Below are 13,189 nucleotides of genomic sequence, written 5' to 3'. Positions count from 1 at the left end.
GACCCACACACCCGAGATCACCCTGTCTTGAACTTCTTGTGCCCGGGAGCAACGGGAATTCCCTCACCTGTCGCCTCACAAAAGCCCTCACCTGCATATATCTAAAGGCATTTCCCGGGGCTGAATTCCCATCTATTAACGTCTAATTTACATTAATGTCCCCGACGCCTACCCTATTGAACCCCTTTTCACACACAGGGATGGCACAGTGGCATCGTCACTGGACGAGTAATCGAGACACCCAGAGTGACGCTCTGGGGACCTGGCTTCGAATCTCGCCACAGTAGATGGCGAAATTGAATTCAATAAAAATGCTTATTGAGCGGTGGAACAAACTCGGTTTGTTCTCACTGGAACGACGGAGGTTGAGGGGCGACTGATAGAGGTCTACAAAATTATGAGGGGCATAGACAGAGTGGATAGTCAGAGGCTTTTCCCCGGGGTAGAGGGGTCAATTACTAGGGGGCATAGGTTTAAGGTGAGAGGGGCAAGGTTTAGAGTAGATGTACGAGGCAAGTTTTTTACACAGAGGGTAGTGGGTGCCTGGAACTCGCTACTGGAGGAGGTGGTGGAAGCAGGGACGATAGTGACATTTAAGGGGCATCTTGACAAATATATGAATAGGATGGGAATAGAGGGATACGGACCCAGGAAGTGTAGAAGATTGTAGTTTAGTCGGGCTGCATGGTCGGCACGGGCTTGGAGGGCCGAAGGGCCTGTTCCTGTGCTGTACATTTCTTTGCTCTTTGTCGTTTCGGGAAGGAAATCTGCCGCCCTGACCCGGCCTGGCCTACATGTGACTCCAGACCCACGGCAACTGCCCTCTGAAGGACAATTAGGGATGGGCAATAAATGCTTACCCAGCCAGAGACTCCCGCGTCCCGTGAACGGAAAAAAAAAAAATGCAACCTAGAGGGCAGCACGGTGGCTAGCACAGTTGCTTCACAGCTCCAGAGTCCCGGGTTCGATTCCCGGCTTGGGTCACTGTCTGTGCGGAGTCTGCGCGTTCTCCCCGTGTCTGCGTGGGTTTCCTCCGGGGGCTCCGGTTTCCTCCCACAGTCCAAAGATGTGCAGGTTAGGTGGATTGGCCATGATAAATTGCCCTTAGTGTCCAAAAAGGTTGGATGGGGTTACGGGGATAGGGTGGAGGTGTGGGGCTTAAGTAGGGCGTGCTTTCCAAGGGCCGATGCAGACTCGATGGGCCGCATGGCCTCCTTCTGCACTGTAAATTCAATGAGACCCCTACTAGGTGAGAATTTAGATCGAGGTAGTTAAGGGGACAGACCATCCCGGATCAGATAAGCATGGCAAGATCTCTTAAATTATTTGTTTTGTGCCAGATGTACAAACTGCAGCTTCCGCTGACCCCGATGCAGCACCTTGGATGCAATTGATCTCTGGGTGACCCAAGATCCGTGTTTACTTCACAACATCGGGGCACAGTAGCCTTACATCGACAAGATTGGAACAAACTGAACTCTGGCTAGCCCGGATTACTCAACTGCAAGTCACGGCCTCTTCCAATGATGGCTTGCAACAATTGAACTCTGACTGACCGAATGCAGGAGTCTACCCTCCCACGATGAGGTATTGTTGCCTTCCAGTGACAGGGCGCAGCAACCGACTGACTATTGGCCTGTGGCCTCCAAGGGTGAGCGAGGGTGCGGCCTTCGACCGAACATTTGGTGCAATTAAACTCTGACTGACCCGATGACTTGCGCTAATTCAGCGAAGAGGCACCGGAGCCTTGGGAGGGGGCACAGCCGTACCGTAAATGCTTAAACACACGGGGCTCCCGAGGGACCTGCAGGGGGACCTACCTTGATGGTAGCGATGTGGAACGGTGTGGCGATGCCAAATACGGGCAGGATGACAGTCTCGTACTTCTTATCGATGTAGATCTTCATGCCCCGGATGTCCGATTCCTTAGGCATCTGGGACGGGTTCTTGTACGAGTCCCGGGACTTGCGAGCTCTGCGGAAACAAGGAGCAGCAGATTTTTAAATAGTTAGCAGACCCAGGAACACTTGCTGTAAAGAAATGTCTTGGATATATCGCTTTGAGAGGAGAGAGATCCTTCAGGGAACAGCTTGCAGATTCTTGCCTGTGTCAAACTCCTGTTTAACCTGCCAGTCCTTTCAGAAACTGCTGTTCTGTTCATAGGCGGCAACATCTTTGTAACTAAACTGCTTTTGAGAGAAGCAGCTAGTCAGCCCATAGACAGATCAGAACTTAACTCAACACTCGAGTGCTTCACCCCCGCTGCTCCTGTTAACTACGTCGTCTTACTAAGGCCAAACATAATGTCTCTAATTATCTACTGTCTGGGGAACCTCCTTTATATAAACAAAATTCCAATAGCCCAACTTCAGCAAACAACATCGCTGGCCGGAATGAATTAGGACCAATGAATTTTCCCAATTCCCACCTGTCCTGACATTGGTATCTCATGTTATCCGCAGTACTTCCCTCGGGACTGCGTAATTATGGGTGAAGCTGCACCCTTCACTGCAACCAAATCATTCCCCAAAAGCAAGTGTACTCCGTCCACCGGGAATTTCTTAACCACCCCGGCAACCCTCGGACCCGACACTAAATCACATTCCAATTGTACTTTATACAATGGAACTGGGATATAACCCCCACTTATCCCATTAACTAATACCTCAACTTTCAATGAGCTCCCTGGAGGGAAAACCACATCCGTCTCCAGTTTGGGTAGTACCTGTGTCCCTTATGGAGTTATGGGTTTGGCTACTTCAGTTGAGGGGAAAAGGGATGATCTCCCAGTCAGATACAAACCCGGCATATCGCCCCTCTACCTCATTCCCCACACCTGCTCCCACAGCAGATTTTACACCATGTCTCCCAAGTCCAGCTAGAGCTACAGTCTGCCCTGTTGTGTTCTCTGTTTCTATTCCCTTTATAGAATCCTCCTTAAGAACCCCAAGAAGTCCCATTGGTTTTCCATGCAACTTCCGACATGCTGAACGAACGTGACCCACCTTGTTATTATGGTGACACCCAGGTTCCCAACTCTCACCTCCTCCGCCCCCCCCCCCCCCCCCCAGCGTCCCTTCCTTCCTGGTCTGAGGATATGGTCTTGGAGGGGCTGGTTTAGCTCACTGGGCTAAATCGCTGGCTTTGAAAGCAGACCCAGGCAGGCCAGCAGCACGGTTCAATTCCCGTACCAGCCTCCCCGAACAGGCGCCGGAATGTGGCGACTAGGGGCTTTTCACAGTAACTTCATTTGAAGCCGACTCGTGACAATCAGCGATTTTCATTTTCATTTCATTCCCAACTATCTCTCCGTTACCACGGCTACCGACCTCCCTTCCACTCTCCCGCTGCCTATCCTTCTCAAAATTATGGGGGGGGGGGGGGGAAAACAAAGGTTTAAATTTATGGATAAACTCATAATCGTCAGTGTAGATGGGCTTTAGAGCGGTTTCACAGGTCGGCGCAACATCGAGGGCCGAAGGGCCTGTACTGCGCTGTAACGTTCGATTGCATTTTACTTTTACAATGCTTTAATTGCGCCGGGCTCCAAAATGCCCGGCTGTCTTTCAAAGCTGGATTTTTAAAACCATGATTGCAGCGGCTGCGCACACACACGAACCCGGGCTTTTAACCCCGACTGTACCACTGCGTATGACGCAATATATGTGAAATCCCCACGTTCACCACAGGTCAATCCACATCGCGGTTAGGAAGGGAGCTCCACGGTGCCAGCCCAGAATGGCGGAAGAGCAGCTGATATGCAGGAACACATCCGCTCCCTCGAATCAGGAGCACAGAGACAGAAGGCCTTTTGGCCCATTGAACCAGGTATACTAGCATTCTGCGCGTTAACCCTCGGCAGCGACGGCGCCTTTCCCCTGCCCTATTGGGGCGGGGCCTGTTCCTGCTTGCCCATGACGTCCGGGGCAAGGATCAAGCGCTTACCTCTGGCTCTGCTGCTCCCCGCGGTTCTCCGTCAGCCTCCGCTTGGCCTCCTCGTTCAGCTGGTGGGCCAACTCCCGCTGGTGTGTCCGTCGCTTCTCCTCCGACGTCATCTCGTTCTGTGGGTGGGGGAGGGAGGGGGAGAGAGGGGGGGGGGGGGCGGGGAGAAGAGGAGGAGAGAGTGAAGGAGAGAGGGAGAGAGAGAGAGAGAGAAAGGGAGTGAGAAAGGGAGTGAGAAAGGGAGAGAGAAAGGGAGAGCAGGAGAGGGAGGGGGAGAGCAGGAGGGGGGGGAGGGAGAGAGAGAGGGAGAGTGAGGGAGAGAGAGAGGGAGAGAGAGGGGGAGAGAGAGGGAGAGAGAGAGGGAGAGTGAGGGAGAGAGAGAGGGAGAGAGAGGGGGAGAGAGGGGGAGAGACAGAGGGAGAGTGAGGGGGAGAGAGAAAGCGAGAGAGAGAGGGAGAGAGGGAGAAAGGGAGAGAGAGAGAGAGAAAGGGAGAGAGAAAGGGAGAGAGAAAGGGAGAGAGAAAGGGAGAGAGAAAGGGAGAGAGAAAGGGAGAGAGAAAGGGAGAGAGAAAGGGAGAGAGAAAGGGAGAGAGGGGGAGAGAGAGAGGGAGAGAGAGAGGGAGAGAGAGAGGGAGAGAGAGAGGGAGAGAGAGAGGGAGAGAGAGAGGGAGAGAGAGAGGGAGAGAGAAAGGGAGAGAGGAAGGGAGAGAGGAAGGGAGAGAGGAAGGGAGAGAGGAAGGGACAGAGAAAGGGAGAGAGAAAGGGAGAGGGAAAGGGAAGGAGAGAGGGGCGAGAGAGTGGACGGGGGGGGGGGGGGGGGAAGAGAGAGCGGGGGAGAGAGAGGGGGAAGGAGAGTGGGGGAAGGAGAGAGAGGGGGAAGGAGGGAGAGGGGGGGGGGGGAAGGGACAGAGAGGGGGAGAGAGGAGGAAGGAGAGTGGGGGAGAGAGGGGGAAGGAGAGAGGGATGAGGAGAAAGTGAGCGAGAGAGGGAGCAAGAAAGGGAGGGAAAAGGGAAGGAGAGAAAAGAAAGGGAGGGAGACAGAGAGAAAGGGATGGAGAGAGATCAAGAGTGATAAATTAAACGTGCAACAAGAATTTCACACAGCAAGATGCGGGGCCTTTATAAAAATGAAATCTGGTGGGAACACTCGGGCCAGGAGGAGAGAAACAGAGAGAAGCTTCAGGTAAACGGCCCTGACTCAGTCCCACAGCAAAGTCATTGACCCAAAACGGGGGAAACACGGTGCCTCTCCCCACAGGCGCCGGGAATTTCACAGAATTATTTTATTCCGCATTCGCCCCACTGGCTGCAATTTCTCTCGGACGGAAGGAACAAGCCATTCGGCCCGTCCACTTGGGCACTGGCGCAGGTTCTCCTCTTCCTCTGTGCCTCGCGCTTTTTGTCCAGGAAAAATATACGTCGATACCTCGACCCGAGCTCCGGCCCCAGGCAGGTCAAACAGGCAAGTGACCACTCACCCTGGTCCGCTCCGTCAGCAGATTGGCCTTTCCACCTCGGCCGAGTAAATCTTCAGCCTCGTCCTTCACCTCATCCTCCTCCTCTTCATCTTCATTCTGTAACACAACAGCACGGGGTTAGATACAGAGTAAAGCTCCCTCTACAGTGTCCCCATCAAACACTCCCAGGACAGGTACAGCACGGGGTCAGATACAGAGTAAAGCTCCCTCTACACTGTCCCCATGAAACACTCCCAGGACAGGTACAGCACGGGGTTAGATACAGAGTAAAGCTCCCTCTTCACTGTCCCCATCAAACACTCCCAGGACAGGTACAGCACGGGGTTAGACACAGAGTAAAGCTTCCTCCACACTGTCCCCATCAAACACTCCCAGGACAGGTACAGCACGGGTTAGATACAGAGTAAAGCTCCCTCTACACTGTCCCCATCAAACACTCGCAGGGCAGGTACAGCACGGGGTTAGATACAGAGTAAAGCTCCCTCCACACTGTCCCCATCAAACACTCCCAGGACAGGTACAGCACGGGGTTAGATACAGAGTAAAGCTCCCTCGACACTGTCCCCATCAAACACTCGCAGGACAGGTACAGCACGGGATTAGATACAGAGTAAAGCTCCCTATACACTGTCCCCATCAAACACTCCCAGGACAGGTACAGCACGGGGTTAGATACAGAGTAAAGCCCCCTCTACACTGTCCCCATCAAACACTCCCAGGACAGGTACAGCACGGGGTTAGATACAGAGTAAAGCTCCCTCTACACTGTCCCATCAAACACTCCCAGGACAGGTACAGCACGGGGTTAGATACAGACTAAAGCTCCCTCTACACTGTCCCCATCAAATACTCCCAGGACAGGTACAGCACGGGGTTAGATACAGAGTAAAGCTCCCTATACACTGTCCCCATCAAACACTCCCAGGACAGGTACAGCACGGGGTTAGATACAGAGTAAAGCCCCCTCTACACTGTCCCCATCAAACACTCCCAGGACAGGTACAGCACGGGGTTAGATACAGAGTAAAGCTCCCCCTACACTGTCCCCATCAAACATTCCCAGGACACGTCAGCACGGGGGTAGATACAGAGTAAAGCACCCTCTACACTGTCCCCATCAAACATTCCCAGGACAGGTACAGCACGGGGTTGGATACAGAGTAAAGCTCCCTCTACAGTGTCCCCATCAAACACTCCCAGGACAGGTACAGCACGGGATTAGATACAGAGTAAAGCTCCATCTACACTGTCCCCATCAAACACTCCCAGGACAGGTATAGCACGGGGTTAGATACAGAGTAAAGGTCCCTCCACACTGTCCCCATCAAACACTCCCAGGACAGGTACAGCAAAAACGGGGTTAGATACAGAGTAAAGCTCCCCCTACACTGTCCCCATCAAACACTCCCAGGACAGGTACAGCACGGGGTTAGATACAGAGTAAAGCTCCTCTACACTGTCCCCATCTAACACTCCCAGGGCAGGTACAGCACGGGGTAGATACAGAGTAAAGCTCCCTCTACACTGTCCCCATCAAACACTCCCAGGACTGGTACAGCACGGGGTTAGATACAGAGTAAAGCTCCCTCCACACTGTCCCCATCAAACACTCCCAGGACTGGTACAGCACGGGGTTAGATACAGAGTAAAGCTCCCTCCACACTGTCCCCATCAAACACTCCCAGGACAGGTACAGCACGGGGTTAGATACAGAGTAAAGCTCCCTCTACACTGTCCCCATCAAACACTCCCAGGACAGGTACAGCACAGGGTTAGATACAGAGTAAAGCTCCCTCGACACTGTCCCCATCAAACACTCCCAGGACAGGTACAGCACGGGGTTAGGTACAGAGTAAAGCTCCCTCTACACTGTCCCCATCAAACACTCCCAGGACAGGTACAGCACGGGGTTAGATACAGAGTAAAGCTCCCTCTACACTGTCCCCATCAAACACTCCCAGGACAGGTACAGCACAGGGTTAGATATTGTGTAAAGCTCCCTCGACACTGACCCCATCAAACACTCCCCGGACAGGTACAGCACGGGGTTAGATACAGAGTAAAGCTCCCTCTACACTGTCCCCATCAAACACTCCCAGGACAGGTACAGCACGGGGTTAGATACAGAGTAAAGCTCCCTCTACACTGTCCCCATCAAACACTCCCAGGACAGGTACAGCACTGGGTTAGATACAGAGTAAAGCTCCTTCTACACTGTCCCCATCAAACACTCCCAGGACAGGTACAGCACGGGGTTAGATACAGAGTAAAGCTCCCTCTACACTGTCCCCATCAAACACTCCCAGGACAGGTACAGCACGGGGTTAGATACAGAGTAAAGCTCCCTCTACACTGTCCCCATCAAACACTCCCAGGACAGGTACAGCACGGGGTTAGATACAGAGTAAAGCTCCCTCTACACTGTCCCCATCAAACAATCCCAGGACAGGTACAGCACGGGGTTAGATACAGAGTAAAGCTCCCTCTACACTGTCCCCATCAAACACTCCCAGGACAGGTACAGCACGGGGTTAGATACAGAGTAAAGCTTTCTCTACACTGTCCCCATCAAACACTCCCAGGACAGGTACAGCACGGGGTTAGATACAGAGTAAAGCTCCCTCTACACTGTCCCCATCAAACACTCCCAGGACAGGTACAGCAGGGGGTTAGATACAGAGTAAAGCTCCCTCTACACTGTCCCCATCAAACACTGCCAGGACAGGTACAGCATGGGGTTAGATACAGAGTAAAGCTCCCTGACCTTGAGGAAGATTCCGACGTTCTTGATTTTTTTCTTGACAGTAGTGATGAGAGAAGCTGGGCCGTCCTGTGGGATGAACAGCCAGAATCAGTGCTCAGAGCAGGATCTTCTCCCCACGCCTGGGAATCAGTCAATGTCTCTCTCCAGTGTGTGGGTGTACGTGTAGCACGTGGGCTTGCGCCTGAGTGTGCGCATGAGCTTGTACGCGAGTGTGTGCGCGTCCACGTGAGCGCGTGCTTCAACATGAGTGCGTGCGTCTACGCGAGGGTGTGCCTGCGTCTGCGCGAGGGTGTGCCTGCGTCTACAAGAGTGCCTGCGTCTACGAGAGTGCCTGCGTCTACGAGAATGCCTGCGTCTACGAGAGTGCGGCCTGCGTCTACGAGAGTGCGGCCTGCGTCTACGAGAGTGCGGCCTGCGTCTACGAGAGTGCGGCCTGCGTCTACGAGAGTGCGGCCTGCGTCTACGAGAGTGCGGCCTGCGTCTACGAGAGTGCGGCCTGCGTCTACGAGAGTGCGGCCTGCGTCTACGAGTGCGTGCCTGCTTCTACGAGAGTGCGGCCTGCGTCTACGAGTGCGTGCCTGCTTCTACGAGAGTGCGTGCGCCTACGAGTGCGTGCGCCTACGAGAGTGCGTGCCTGCGTCTACGCGAGCGCGTGCCTGCGTCTACGCGAGCGCGTGCCTGCGTTTACGTGAGTGTGCCTGCGTCTACGCAAGTGTGTGCCTGCGTTTACGAGTGTGTGCCTGCGTCTACGAGTGTGCCTGCGTCTACGAGAGTGCGTGCGTCTACGAGAGTGCGTGCGTCTACGAGAGTGCGTGCGTCTACGAGAGTGCGTGCGTCTACGAGAGTGCGTGCGTCTACGAGAGTGCGTGCGTCTACGAGAGTGCGTGCGTCTACGAGAGTGCGTGCCTGCGTCTACGAGTGCGTGCCTGCGTCTACGAGTGCGTGCCTGCGTCTACGAGTGCGTGCCTTCGTCTACGAGAGTGCGTGCCTGCGTCTACGAGTGCGTGCTTGCGTCTACGAGAGTGCGTGTCTGCGTCTACGAGAGTGCGTGCCTGCGTCTACGAGAGTGAGTGCCTGCGTCTACGAGAGTGCCTGCGTCTACGAGAGTGCCTGCGTCTACGAGAGTGCCTGCGTCTACGAGAGTGCCTGCGTCTACGAGAGTGCCTGCGTCTACGAGAATGCCTGCGTCTACGAGAGTGCGGCCTGCGTCTACGAGAGTGCGGCCTGCGTCTACGAGAGTGCGGCCTGCGTCTACGAGTGCGTGCCTGCTTCTACGAGAGTGCGTGCGCCTACGAGTGCGTGCGCCTACGAGTGCGTGCGCCTACGAGAGTGCGTGCCTGCGTCTACGCGAGCGCGTGCCTGCGTTTACGCGAGTGCGTGCTTGCGTTTACGTGAGTGTGCCTGCGTCTACGCAAGTGTGTGCCTGCGTTTACGAGTGTGTGCCTGCGTCTACGAGTGTGCCTGCATCTACGAGTGCGTGCGTCTACAAGAGTGCGTGCGTCTACAAGAGTGCGTGCGTCTACAAGAGTGCGTGCGTCTACAAGAGTGCGTGCGTCTACAAGAGTGCGTGCGTCTACGAGAGTGCGTGCCTGCGTCTACGAGAGTGCGTGCCTGTGTCTACGAGAGTGCGTGCCTGCGTCTACGAGAGTGCGTGCCTGCGTCTACGAGTGTGCGTGCCTGCGTCTACGAGAGTGCGTGCCTTCGTCTACGAGAGTGCGTGCCTGCGTCTACGAGTGCGTGCTTGCGTCTACGAGTGCGCGTGTCTGCGTCTACGAGAGTGCGTGCCTGCTTCTACGAGAGTGCCTGCGTCTACGAGAGTGCGTGCCTGCGTCTACGAGAGTGCGTGCCTTCGTCTACGAGAGTGCGTGCCTGCGTCTACGAGTGCGTGCCTGCGTCTACGAGTGCGTGCCGGCGTCTACGAGAGTGCGTGCCTGCGTCTACGAGAGTGCGTGCGTCTACGAGAGTGCGTGCCTGCGTTTACGAGAGTGCGTGCCTGCTTCTACGAGAGTGCGTGCCTGCTTCTACGAGAGTGCGTGCCTGCGTCTACGAGTGCGTGCGTCTACGAGAGTGCGTGCCTGCGTTTACGAGAGTGCGTGCCTGCTTCTACGAGAGTGCGTGCCTGCTTCTACGAGAGTGTGTGCGTCTACGAGAGTGCGTGCGTCTATGTGAGTGTGTGCGTGCGTGCGTCTGTCTGAGTCTGTGCGTGCGTCTACATGAGCATGTGTGTGTGTGGGGGGGGGGGGGCTGTTCCACGGGGTCTGGGGCCCGCGCCGGTTACCTCGTTGATTTGCACGGTGTCTCCGATGAAAAGGGCGTAGGTCTTTTCTTCGGGAGTCTTGCCCTCCTTGTTGTCCATGGCAGAGAATCCCAGGTTAATGCTGAACATCATCCCTGGGGAGAGACGGGACTGGGTGACGGAGTTCGAGCACGCAACGCACCGGAGCCGAATCACCCACACCACACACGGTATCCCCCCCCCCCACCCCCGATATCAGCCACAACACACGGTGCACACACGGTAACCCCCTTCCTCCAATATGACTGAACAAACCCTCCTCTCACTCAGACTCCCTCCTGAATCATTGCCCTCCCTTATCTCTGCAATTTGAGAGGAGATCAAATAGAAACTTACAAGATAATGAATGGCTTAGATAGGGTGGACGTAGGGAAGTTGTTTCCATTAGCAGGGGAGACTAGGACCCGGGGGCACAGCCTTAGAATAAAAGGGAGTCACTTTAGAACAGAGATGAGGAGAAATTTCTTCAGCCAGAGAGTGGTGGTTCTGTGGAATTCATTGCCACAGAGGGCGGTGGAGGCCGGGACGTTGAGTGTCTTTGAGACAGAAGTTGATAAATTCTTGATTTCTCGAGGAATTAAGGGCTATGGAGAGAGAGCGGGTAAATGGAGTTGAAATCAGCCATGATTGAATGGTGGAGTGGACTCGATGGGCCGAATGGCCTTACTTCCGCTCCTATGTCTCATGGCCCCTACAGCCCTCTATATCTCTGTAACCTCCTCCAGCCCCTACAACCCTCCCTATCTCTGTAACCTCCTCCAGCCCCGACACCCCTCCCTATCTCTGTAACCTCCTCCAGTCACTACAACCCTCCCTATCTCTGCAACCTCCTCCAGCCCCTACAACCCTCCCTATCTCTGTAACCTCCTCCAGCCCCGACACCCCTCCCTATCTCTGTAACCTCCTCCAGTCACTACAACCCTCCCTATCTCTGCAACCTCCTCCAGCCCCTACAACCCTCCCTATCTCTGTAACCTCCTCCAGCCCCTACACCCCTCCCTATCTCTGTAACCTCCTCCAGTCACTACACCCCCTATCTCTGTAACCTCATCCAGCCCCTACAACCCTCTCTATCTCTGTAACCGTCTCCAGCCCCTACACCCATCCCTATCTCTGTAACCTCCTCTAGCCCCTACAACCCTCTCTAGCTCTGTAACCGTCTCCAGCCCCTACACCACTCCCTATCTCTGTAACCACCTCCCTACAACCCTCCCTATCTCTGTAACCTTCTCCAGTCTCTACAACCCTCCCTATCTCTGTAACCTCCTCCAGGCCCTACATCCCTCCCTATTTCTGTAACCTCCTCCAGTCACCTACAACCCTCCCTATCTCTGTAACCTCCTCCAGCCCCCTACAACCCTCCCTATCTCTGTGACCTCCTCCAGTCCCGACAGCCCTCCCTATCTCTGTAACCTCCTCCAGCCCCTACAACCCTCCCTATCTCTGTAACCTCATCTAGCCACCTACACCCCTCCCTATCTCTGTAACCTCCTCCAGCCCCTACAACCCTCCCTATCTCTGTAACCTCCTCCAGCCACCTACATCACTATCTCTGTAACCTCCTCCAGTCCCCTACAACCCTCCCTATCTCTGTAACCTCATCCAGCCCCCTACAACCCTTGCTATCTCTGTAACCTCCTCCAGCCCCCTACAACCCTCCCTATCTCTGTAACCTCCTCCAGCCCCGACAACCCTCCCTATCTCTGTAACCTCCTCCAGCCCCTACAACCCTCCCTATCTCTGTAACCTCCTCCAGCCACCTACAACCCTCCCTATCTCTGTAACCTCCTCCAGCCCCCTACAACCCTCCCTATCTCTGTAACCTCCTCCAGCCCCTACAACCCTCCCGATCTCTGTAACCTCCTCCAGCCACCTACATCACTATCTCTGTAACCTCCTCCAGTCCCCTACAACCCTCCCTATCTCTGTAACCTCCTCCAGCCCCCTACAACCCTCGCTATCTCTGTAACCTCCTCCAGCCCCCTACAACCCTCCCTATCTCTGTAACCTCCTCCAGCCCCGACAACCCTCCCTATCTCTGTAACCTCCTCCAGCCCCTACAACCCTCCCTATCTCTGTAACCTCCTCCAGCCCCCTACACCCCTCCTTATCTCTGTAACCTCATCCAGCCCCAACAACCCTCCCTATCTCTAACCTCCTCCAGCCCCTACAACCCTCCCTATATCTGTAACCTCCTCCAGCCACCTACATCACTATCTCTGTAACCTCCTCCAGTCCCCTACAACCCTCCCTATCTCTGTAACCTCCTCCAGCCCCCTACAACCCTCCCTATCTCTGTAACCACCTCCCTACAACCCTCCCTATCTCTGTAACCTCCTCCAGCCCCCTACAACCCTCCCTATCTCTGTAACCTCATCCAGCCACCTACACGCCTCCCTATCTCTGTAACCTCCTCCAGCCCCTACAACTCTCCCTATCTCTGTAACCTCCTCCAGCCACCTACATCACTATCTCTGTAACCTCCTCCAGTCCCCTACAACCCTCCCTATCTCTGTAACCTCCTCCAGCCCCCTACAACCCTCGCTATCTCTGTAACCTCCTCCAGCCCCCTACAACCCTCCCTATCTCTGTAACCTCCTCCAGCCCCGACAACCCTCCCTATCTCTGTAACCTCCTCCAGCCACCTACATCACTATCTCTGTAACCTCCTCCAGTCCCCTACAACCCTCCCTATCTCTGTAACCTCCT

At 54.8% G+C, this 13,189-nt stretch overlaps 1 protein-coding gene across 1 annotated transcript in view; it reads right to left on the bottom strand.

Moving 5' to 3' along the window:
• Positions 1 to 1,820: 1,820 nt before the first annotated feature.
• The window catches only part of LOC140407634 (FACT complex subunit SPT16-like), a gene marked incomplete at both ends in the record, with an annotated part of 31,759 nt that continues 20,390 nt past the window's right edge, over positions 1,821 to 13,189 (bottom strand). The window contains 5 exon segments of the mRNA XM_072494974.1: positions 1,821 to 1,974; positions 3,946 to 4,061; positions 5,421 to 5,516; positions 8,185 to 8,250; positions 10,463 to 10,575. Of these exon segments, the coding sequence (XP_072351075.1) occupies positions 1,821 to 1,974; positions 3,946 to 4,061; positions 5,421 to 5,516; positions 8,185 to 8,250; positions 10,463 to 10,575 (545 nt within the window).

This window comes from Scyliorhinus torazame, unplaced genomic scaffold (genome assembly GCF_047496885.1).
Source record: "Scyliorhinus torazame isolate Kashiwa2021f unplaced genomic scaffold, sScyTor2.1 scaffold_1688, whole genome shotgun sequence".
Lineage (NCBI taxonomy): Eukaryota > Metazoa > Chordata > Chondrichthyes > Carcharhiniformes > Scyliorhinidae > Scyliorhinus > Scyliorhinus torazame.
The sequence above is the reverse complement of the archived record's forward strand: the minus strand, read 5'-3'. Positions and strand labels throughout refer to the sequence as shown.